Source organism: Falco biarmicus, chromosome 4 (genome assembly GCF_023638135.1).
Source record: "Falco biarmicus isolate bFalBia1 chromosome 4, bFalBia1.pri, whole genome shotgun sequence".
NCBI classification, from domain to species: Eukaryota; Metazoa; Chordata; class Aves; order Falconiformes; family Falconidae; genus Falco; species Falco biarmicus.
In genome coordinates, this window is record NC_079291.1 from 77,756,286 (window position 1) to 77,766,860 (window position 10,575).

Below are 10,575 nucleotides of genomic sequence, written 5' to 3' on the forward strand. Positions count from 1 at the left end.
TTCCATCTGCCTTTCTAGAAAAACTGAAAATTTCTATGGCTGGATTGCAGATTTTGAGACTGCTTTTTGTGGTGTGTGTGTGGGGGGGGGTTTTGGTTGTTTTGGTTTTTTTTTTCATATCCAGTGATTTTTTTTTCTTCCCCTTTGATTAGCCTCAGTTTGTTGTGCTGTTTTGGGGTGTTGATAGCCCAGCAAATATGACAACCTTCTGGTAGTGTGTCAGTTTCAGGTAGATACTTGGAAAGGTTTTAATTTTTCCCTGGACTGAAGTGGTTCCTGTATGTCTTCCCAACAGATTGGAATAGTTGGAAGAACGGGAGCTGGAAAATCCTCACTAACTTTAGGTTTGTTTCGGATTAATGAAGCAGCTGAAGGAGAAATTATTATTGATGGAATTAATATTGCAAAGATAGGGCTCCATGACTTGCGGTTCAAGATCACCATCATCCCTCAGGTACATGCAAAATCCTGCCATTACTGGAACTTGTTTTGTAACAGTGCTGTTTCTGTGATGTGCTGGGGGGGAATGTATTTATTCCTCTTCTGATCTGTAGCTATGAAATTGAGTCATTTTAGCATGGTTTTTCATGGACTTGAAACCAAGCTTTTTTCCTAGACTGGCTTTGATTTTCTTGTGCTGTGTAACAGGCAGGAGCTTGGCTATGGCCGAGTTGTGATTTGGAAGCAAAACCTTGGCCTTTGGACTCATGGGCTTTGTCAGCACCCCACGCTGATCGCTTCAGTGCTTATAGACAGCTAAGGCTGAGTGGGGAGGTCTTACCCCAGCTGAACACCTGATTGGGGTCCAGGGTCCCTTAATTAACTGGGACCATTGCTCTTTTGGCCAGTAGAGGGGAAGTGAAGTCTGAGTATTTCCATTGGTGGAGAGCCCTCAGGGGAGTTTCTCTAGAAATGAATTTCCACTTTCACTTTAGATAGTTCCATTCTTTTTAGAAACACAACAAAGGTACTGTGTAGCTAGTTGTGAGGGACAGGGATTTTGCGTTGCTCCTTCAGGCTCAGTATGCACTCTTTGGGCCTGTGCACAAAGCAGTCTGGCTTCGGCACGATCTCGTGATGCGGTACTGTTCAGTCACAGAAGCCTGTACATAACCATCCCAGTCGACCCCAGCAACTATGGGTTTGATAGTCCAAATGGGTTGGAAATATGGCTTTACAAGCACTGGATGCACAGTCTCAAATCATCTTGTTACCATTGCATAGCCTTTATTGCCTGCCCGTTCTGATTCAAAGTAAGACCATAAAATGCAGTTATATAAATCACTGTTGCAGCATGCTGGCAAAAACAAGTGAGCACACTGTAAAAGGTCTTCTGCACCACTTCTTTTGGAAATCCTGGGGGGACTTTGTTTTCTCCATTTGATCACTTTGCATTGGTCTGACACTACTAGGTTGAAAGTACTTCTAAAGTAGTGTTTCTCCATGTCCAAGAAAAAAATCAATTAATTCAAATAATACAGCAGCTGAAGACTTTTGAAATATTTACAGATGGTATAATTCTCTGGGAAGTGGAGAGTTGACCTAATAGTCCCTGCTGACAGAAGTTTGGGCAGGGAGTGCCTGTTCTTTAACTTAGTAGCCCAGTAAAAAGAAAGTTGGCTGATGAGGTTTTTTTGGGGGTTGGGTTTTATTTGTTTGTTTGGTTTGTTGTTTTTTTTCTGGATTCATGAGTCACTGACTTACGGAAAGGTCTGGAGTGCCACTCTGCAGAGGTCAGACCCCCGAGAGGCATAAGGAGTAAGGGTGAGGGAGAATAACTTGCTCTTACTGGAAAAAATGAGGTCTCGCTCCCAAATTCGGTAGATTAACTTGCTTGCAGTTGGATCTGGATGTGTTGTTTTACTTTTGCTACCTAAGAAATATTTTTGGAGCACTTGCCGTGTTCTGTGTACATTGTCAATTACATATTTCTGTGACTAGGATCCAATATTGTTTTCTGGCTCTCTGCGTATGAATCTTGATCCTTTTGATCAACACTCTGATGAAGATGTTTGGAGGTCTTTGGAATTGGCTCACCTGAAAACCTTTGTATCATCCCTTCCTGATAAACTTAATCACGAGTGTGCTGAAGGTGGCGAGAACCTCAGGTACGTCAAAGAACCATGTTTGTGAAAATTGCCTTAAGAACTAAATGAGAACTGAGAGGGGTGTGTGCACCCTCCCATCTGCAACTAGACTTTCTGTTCCCAGAAACCTCACTCCCAAGCTCACTTGGGACAGTATGTAGCTAGATCCTAGCAATAGCAATGCTCCCTGACCCCGCCTGGTGTGAGAATTTGCAGAGGGAGTTGGGGAATTCTTAATGCATCAGCAGGCAATCAAACAACTAGGTTTTATTCAACATGTTTTAAACTCTCAGGTTAGGGAATTTGAAGTAATTTAAGCAATACTCAGAATGCTGTGATGTTTGACAGCTTAGTCTTGGAAAGGATTTCAGCAGAAGCAGCCTGCAACTTGTAGTGGATGCTCTGAACTTACTATAGCTCTTGCCCAGCAGATGCAGTTTTTCTAAGGAAGCTGTTAGCTTGCTTTTTGTGCTGTAGCAGGGATACGTTTGGTCTGCAGAAACCATTTAAAATCCAGTCCTCAACACTGCACTGATTGGGTGCATCAGCCTGATGCAGTTATGCTGAAACCATTTGTAATGTATTCTCTTGCAAGGAATTGCTAGGCTTCAAAATTAATACTGCAAACTTGTTCTGACTTTTTCCCCCCCCGCTCCCATCCCCCCCGCTGTAGTGTGGGACAGCGCCAGCTGGTGTGCCTGGCACGAGCTCTGCTCAGGAAGTCCAAAATCCTGGTTCTAGATGAAGCCACAGCTGCTGTTGATCTTGAAACCGATAAGCTTATACAGTCAACAATAAAGTCTCAATTTGAAGAATGTACTGTATTAACTATAGCACATCGTCTGAACACAATCATGGACTACACAAGGTAAAGTAATACTGCTTTTGTTTGAAGAACGTGGCATGCTTGACCAGCATTGTGCTCTACTAAAATAAGCATTTTTGTGTTAAATTTGTTTACTGGCGCATTTTAGCTAACTCTCTGTGGTGGAGCTGCTGGAATTCCTGTTTTTATGGGTGTAGGTTGTGTGTTCTGGCTTGCGCTGATCGTGCTTGGCCTGGGGAGCTCCTCTGACCCCTCTGTCGCACTGCTGTTGTGCTGTTTCTGCCCCGGCCAACCTGGAAGGGGAGAGAGGCAAGGACAGGAGTCTGTTCCTGGGTCTTGTCCTAGTTTAGGCAGAGCTGGAAGAGACGTCAAAGCTTCAGGGAGCTCATACTCTAAACTAGGCACAGACAGCATAAGGAATCAAAAAGGCAGGTCCTGCGCTTCCCTGAAGTTTGACATTTCTCTTTACATCACTTTTGCTTATAGTTCATATAACCTCCCTCATCCTCAGCTGCCTTGCTAAGGTGTGGTTGAGGGCAGAGTTGTTGTCTTATAATTTCAGTTTTAAGCTCTCTTGTCCTTTTTATCACGGAACGGCAGAGAGCAGAGTGAGCAGTGATAAAATTTTTGGGGTGTACTTTTGTGACCTTTCTTTGTGCTGTCAATAGCAAAAGGCAAGAGACAGGAGCATTGCCTGTGCCAGGCCCAGCACCAGCGGTACCGTCACCAGATGAGCGCCCAGTGCAGTCAAGGCAGCGGGTACCACCATGCAGCAGCACCCATGAAGGGCTTAGTGAGCACCTCCGCAATGCCTGCTGTTAGTGGAGGTAGCTGAAGGCGGTGTTTTAACTGTGAGCGGACTTTAGTGACTGTGGTAACTTGCTTTGTAAAATTCCTAATTCCAGTTCACGTTTGTTTTGGATAAACTGCCTGTGCTTTATTTTGTCAGCAGAAGTTGATGTGGTACAGTATTATAGATAGAAAGGTTATCCTAGAACCTGAAAGGTCTTAGGGGCCCTGACTCACCTTGACAAGAAGTGCTGTCACCTAGTTTCTGAGTGGCTCAGAGCGCAATCCAAAGTCTCATGGTTGCCTGCAAATGACTGGATAAACATGTGCTGCATAAAAAATAGACCAGACAGAGTCTCTGCAGTGAGGATGGACAGAGTTGAGAGTCTCTGTCCATTCATACGATCTGGACTGTGTTCGCTTGCATGTAACGGCCGTGCTACAGTCAGTTTGTGCCTGTACGTATACATCTGTGTTCGTTGGCTTTCTGCATTATCTTGTGACTTTTTGTTTCTTTTTCTCTCCCCTGTTTTACAGAGTTTTAGTCCTGGACAGAGGAGAAGTGGTGGAGTGTGGTAGTCCAGACCACCTACTTCAGGAAAAAGGCATTTTCTATAGCATGGCCAAAGATTCAGGCTTGGTGTAGCATTTGAACTTGATTAGTTCCTGTGGGGGAGAGGGAGGTGATGTGTTCAGAGAACTGTAACTTCCCCTGAGCCGGTATGAACCGTACAGTTCAGTTTCAGACCTAGTGAAGTTAACCAGAGCACGGTGATGGAAGTAACGTAAAAATGCAATTTTTTTCTTTTTTTTTTAACTCTCCTTAGTATTGATTTTAGCCAGCTTTAGGAGAAGCACATACACTGTGCAAAACACTTTGGAGACTTTTAATTTTTGCCTGAAATCTGTCATTACATGCTCAAATGTAAGGCAGAGTGACTGATCGAAGAAGTTCAGAAAAGCTTTTTCTTTTCATCTGCTCTTATGTTCTGAAGTTCCCCCCCCCCCCCCCCCCTTTTTTTTTAAGAAATATTTTTGCAAATGCTAGTTATTTGCTTGTTTGCTGATTCCTCATTTGATGAGCCATCTATTGTGGGGTGCACTTGGAATATTTTGTGGCATATAGTACTATAGTCCAAAGATTTTTCTTCTTGTGAAACGTGTGCCAGACTTTCTCATTATGGCATTTACTGTACATGGTTAATGCTTCTATGCATTGTCCTAAAGGTTTCATGTGTTTACAGTGTATAGCAGCAAGTTCACTATAATGCGTCAGTAGTGCTGATGTGAAAAATGAAAAAGCACAGTCAACTTCCAAGCAGTATTTTAGCATGTCTGGAGTGACAATCACCTCAAAATCAAATTTGTGCAGCAGTTGGTGTGTTGCAGTGCGCAGTACCTGTTCTTACACCCAGTTCACTCAGGAATTCAGACTTGGGTGGCGAATCCTGGTTATGCCTGTGGGGACTAGGTTAGTGAGGATTTGCCTGAGCGGAGGCTGCAGGCTTGGTATGACATTGATTGTAATACCCTTGGCTTTGGCAGTTCTGTGCTTTAATAGAAGCTCTGCCACATCAAGGACCATTAGCCTTATACCGAAGAAACATGCCCTTCATGCTGCTGCTGTTGACTCTCAAATTTCGTGGGGAAACTGTTCTGTTACAGTAGTTAAAAAAAAAAAAAAGTGTTACTGTTTTTAAAGTTGTGTGTCAGAGGGGTCTAACAATTCAATTAGAATGGAGTCTGGTTTCAAAATCTGTGTTGAATGTTCAGTTTTCTGTGGGAAGAAAAAAGTTACTTTTCTCATGTCCTGATTAGTCTTATTTTAAAGGAAAATGCTGGAAGAAGGCAAACCAAGTCAGACGGACCCAAATACTCGGCGCTCTGAAAATGTGGACTTCTGTGAATGATATTGCTGACCTTAATACTAGACAGTTGTCTTCTTTAGAGTAAAGCTATTTATTTTTTTGTAAATTATGACTCTCTGAAATGGGATAGACTGAAATTTTCTTTGGTATTTTTTTGTAATGACTATAAAAATATTTGCAAAGAACTTGCAGTAAAAAAAACCAACTTTGAAACATACTGTGATGTGTCATTTCATGCTTTGTATTTGACAAAGGTTTGCTTTGTCAGTTCAGGCCTTGAAAGTAGAAATTATATAATAAAAATGTTAGACTAGGGTTGCTAGGCCTGATGTCTGGGGGGTGCTGGGGTGGGTAAGAAACCTTCGGTGCAGATAAGTGTGCTGTGGTTAAGTCTAGATCACCTCTCATCGTTTTGCTTGTAATTTGAGTGCTGCGGTTCCCTGAGCAGACCAGGTAACAACAACGGATCGGTAGAGGACTGAGCGGTGCTGTGGACCTTTGTCATACCCATGGTGTCCATGGCCTGTGTCTGCCACATTTCCCGGGCAGCTGGGTGTTAACTGCCTCTCTGGAAAGGGAATGAGGAAGGGGTGATTTAGCAGTTTGGGGAGAAGTGCTGGGTTTTGGTTTTTCAAATCACCTGAGGCTTATGCAGCATGGACAGAAGGGTGGAAAGACAAGTAAATAATAAGTAACAGAATATAGAGCAGAGAAATGAGCTTGCCAGGTAGGCTGTGTGGCTGGTATTGTTTTACTCAGCTGCATTAAAATGGAGGCAGATCTAACTGCAGAGGAGACCCAGAGGAGGAACTGTGAATACCACTGTGAGACTGGTCCCGCTTGGGGCAGTCACCTTCCAGGAACACTTGGTGATCCTTCCCCTTCCACCCTCCTGGGAGAGCCCTGGGAAGGAAGAGCTGGCTGGTTAGATGGGTGGTGGTGTGGTGGGTGTTGTCCCCCTTGACCTCAGCAAGGCTCGTAACGCTGTCTCCCGTAACACCCTCACAGGTCATCTCAGGAGGCCTGGGTTAGGTGAGTGGATGGATGGTGAGGTGGGCTGAGCACTGGCTGAATGGCCGAGCTCAGGGGGCTGCGGTCAGCGGCACGGGGTCTGGCTGGAGGCCTGTAGCTCGTGGAGTTCCCCCGGCGTCAGTGCTGGGCCCTGTCCTGTTCAGCTTATTCCTCAGTGGCCTGGATGAAGGACTGAGCGTACCCTCAGCAAGTTGCTGATGTCACCTAACCGGGAGGAGTGGCTGATACACCAAAGGCTGCGCTGCCATTTGGTGAGAGCCGGGCAGGCTGGAGAGCTGGGTGGAGAGGGACCTGGTGAAGTTCAGCAAAGGCAAGCGTAGGGTCCTGCACCTGGGGAGGAACAACCCCACGCCCCAGCGCAGGCTGGGGCTGAGCTGCTGGGGGCAGCTCTGCGGAGAAGGGCCTGGCAGTGCTGGTGGGCAGCACGTTGCCCATGGGCCAGCAGCGTGCCCGTGTGGCCCAGAAGGCCAGTGGTGTCCCGGGGTGCACAAGGAGGAGCGTGGCCAGCAGGACGGGGGAGGGGATCCCCCCCCTCTGCTCTGCCCTGGTGAGGCCGCGTCTGGAGTGCGGTGTCCGGTGCTGGGCTCCCCAGGTCAGGAGAGACAAGGAGCCGCTGGAGAGGGGCCAGCGGGGGCTGCGGAGGTGATGGGGGGCCCGGAGCATCTCCCCTGTGAGGGGAGGCTGAGAGAGCTGGGCCTGTTCAGCCTGGGGAAGACTAAGACAGGATCTTATCAATGCGTATAAATACCTTAAGGGCAGGTGCCGGGAGGACAGGGCCGGGCTCTTTGCGGTGGTGCCCAGCGGCAGGACAAGGGGCAACGGGCACAAGGTGCGGCACTGGAAGCTCCACCTGAACACGAGGCAGAACTCCTTTCCCTGGAGGGTGCCGGAGCACGGGCACAGGCTGCCCGCAGAGGCTGCGCTGTCTCCTCCTCTGGAGGCGTTCAGAACCCGCCTGGATGTGGCTCTGTGTGACCTGCCCCAGGCGACCCTGCTTTAGACCTGTGAGCCTGTGATTTACACTGCATTTGCGATCTTAACTGGGTACACTGGACGGTGTCACTAGATGTTCTCTGTCCTATTCATGAGCTGTTTGTGATCATCTGGGGAACTGTGTGTCCAAAATGCTGTACTTTGCAGGGTAGCCTTCTAAATAGTGCAGCAAGGGGTCAGAGCACTGCTCCTGGTGTGTGCTTCAGTCTTGTTCTTTTTCACGGGTGTGGTTGTTAATATGCATCACTGTGTTCTCTCAGTTTTATGTATTTATACACTTGCTAGCACAAACTGTTCTGCCCCGGCTCTGGAATAGATACTCTTTTCTGTTTGCCCTAAATACCTGTCAGTGCTTTATGTTGTTGCTGCATTGATTCATGATCCTGATTCCAAATGTCTGTCCTCGTAAAAATGATGAATATCTTGTCTGGATGTAACTTGAACAGAATTGTATTATGCATGATGAGGATCAATCTGAACTAATCTTTACTGCACACAGAGCTGGCTGAACAAACGCGGCTTGCTTTCCACAGAGCTGATGTGTAAGAGCAGTGTCATATATGTGCTTTGGGGTACCTTGAGGTAAGAGCAGTATAGCTGTGAACTCCTGTTTCGGCTAGGAAAGAGGGCACTGTATACTGATGGCTGCATGCAGTGTTACTGGGACCAGTTGCAGAAAATTATAGAGCTGGCTGCAAGGTAAGGTATTAGAATCTGGCATTAAAACCAGTAGATTTTCCTTATTTGATCTGTTTTCATTTTTGTGCGTGTTGTTTGGGGCTAATGCTTCTGTAGTACTTGGGGCACTTTCACTGCTTCTGGGTAAGTGAAAGCTGGCCTGACTGTCCCTGAGCTCCAGTACAGGAGTGGTGCCATCCAGCAGGGATCAGTACTACTGCAGCCCAGGGCGGTTATAAACATGTTAATCTTTATAAAAGAGTCAAAGGAAATCGTTGAATTTACTGTGTTGGATTTCAGTGCCCGTTGCTGTATCCTGACTGACATCACTGGCTGCATCATGGCAGGTACCTCACACCTGGAAGAGCTGATTCTGCTGAAAAAAACAGCTCAGGGTTTTCAGGAGACCTGCAAACGAAGAACCGGAGTTCTTCGTGTGTGTGAATGCAGCTAGTTCTGAAAACTGTTCCCAGTCTTGAGACATCTGTGAGGCCACCTTTTAGTGGTTCAGCCGCAGTGTAGGATGGAAACTGTTGTGCTTGGGGTCATTGATGCCTCTTAACATTCTGGCTTTGCTGTGCATCTTGTGCATCTGGGGAACTAGGAGTGCAACCTACAAGCTACATTTCTGGCACGAACTTGGTGTAAATCAATGCACGACACCTTCATTCTTATTTTCTAGCTTTAGCAATTTCAGTATTACCTTATATTCTTGATCATTGATTCCAAGGGGTTTTTAAGGTCATTTTTCTCTCTTACATATGCAGTGTTTTTACTTTGAGAGAGCTTTAAATAAGGAAGAAAAATGAGAGGGAAGAAAGAAAGTAAAATAACTTGGAATTGAAAGCCCTAACCCTTGATGTCCAGCTTGGACTGACAACTGGAACAGGGCAAGTACTAATTAAGCTTCTGGCCTCATTTTGTACAATTGCATGGGGGTCCTGCCCTGGCTTAACGGGCAGAGCGGGCAGCCTGTGCGGCACAGGCAGCTTCGTGAGAGTGACGTGCTGCCGGGGTGGGTGCTCTGCTGGGACCGGGCTGGGCTGTCTCCTAGGGGCTGCGCAGCAGCGATGCTCGCTGTGTCCCAACCCCCTGCCCTGGGTTCTGCCTCTGTCCGCTGGCCTGGCCTGGCCATCCAGCCGCAGCCCGCCCGGGGGAGTGCAGCGGACCTGCCTGGCCCGGGGTGGTGGGGAGCATGGGATCTCCCGCAGAAAGGCAGTGCCGCCGTTTGGTCTTGCTGTGGTCTAAGTCAATATTTGTTTTTTCTCTAGAGTCCCTACTGGACCTAGAGTGAAAGACTTGGTTTTGCTCCGAAGAGGAAAACAGAGTTGGAAAATCACTGGAATGTCAAGAAACGTTGTTTAGATCAGCCGATGTTTTTGGGACTTGGAGCGGGGTGGTGACCATGGGGCTAAACACAGCTGCGCTGCGTATGTTGCACGTACCCTGCACAATAGTTACTACAAAGTAATGCTGCAAAAGTGGAGACGGGGTGAGTCCAGGTGCTTCTCTTGATCAGCTGTAGACATTCAGATTACGGGTGGTGGTGGACAGACTATTATTTCTTAATCTTTAAAATTTCTTCAAAGCAACTTACAAAACAGGCTGTTAGCATAGTTCTGAGCCTGCTGTAGTTACCTCCTGTGCTAACTGCGTAGTTCAGTCAAATAGTCTCATCTAGGAGGAAGTACCTTTGCAAAGACCCAGCAGACCCGTCCTTTTCAACACCACTTTCTGTTCCTTAAACCAGATTTTAAAGAGAGGATGGTATCTCCAGGCATTAATTCCTTTGTTCATTTTGCTTTAACCAACATGCAGATCCCTTCCTTGCGATGACTGTTACCTTTCTTTGTGAGACCTGAGCTACTGATCTGTCACTCATGGTACCACTTGGACATAAACGGGGACTTTGGCTCATCTGAAACACAGGGTTTTTTGTCATATGTCATTTTGAGAATCCCTTTTCTTTTGCCCTTTCAGCACAGCTTGACACGTGAAAGCTGACGGTGTTTTTGCTTGCTCTTGCTTTGTGCAAGCCAACAGCAAAACTGTGCCCTTTCAAAGATTACCAGTGTGAAAGTCTGTTTTGATTATTTTCTCCTTCTGTTGCCTTCTTCATTACCAACTTAGGAACGGAAAGCGAGCATTTAAAAGATGTTTATATCAGCGATTATGGTATGCTAAAAGATGTCTGTTTCAGAATTACCCAGCAACATGGGTACTTCTGTTTCTCTTTGACCTCAGTTAAAAGGAAAAAATACCTAACTTATATCTCACTAGTTCTAAATGCTCCTGGGTTTGA

The 10,575-nt window shown here is 46.4% G+C and overlaps 1 protein-coding gene across 3 annotated transcripts in view; it reads left to right on the forward strand.

Annotated features, from left to right (window-relative positions):
• Positions 1-5,787, forward strand: part of ABCC1 (ATP binding cassette subfamily C member 1) — a 57,549-nt gene extending 51,762 nt beyond the window's left edge. For 2 of the 3 annotated variants that reach the window (XM_056338224.1, XM_056338222.1), the window contains exons 28-31: positions 296-454; positions 1,942-2,108; positions 2,761-2,955; positions 3,582-4,231. In XM_056338224.1, coding sequence (XP_056194199.1) covers positions 296-454; positions 1,942-2,108; positions 2,761-2,955; positions 3,582-3,735 — 675 coding nt within the window. In that variant the 3' untranslated portion in view covers positions 3,736-4,231. The other variant, XM_056338223.1, reaches the window with a different exon arrangement.
• The last annotated feature ends 4,788 nt before the right edge of the window (positions 5,788-10,575 follow it).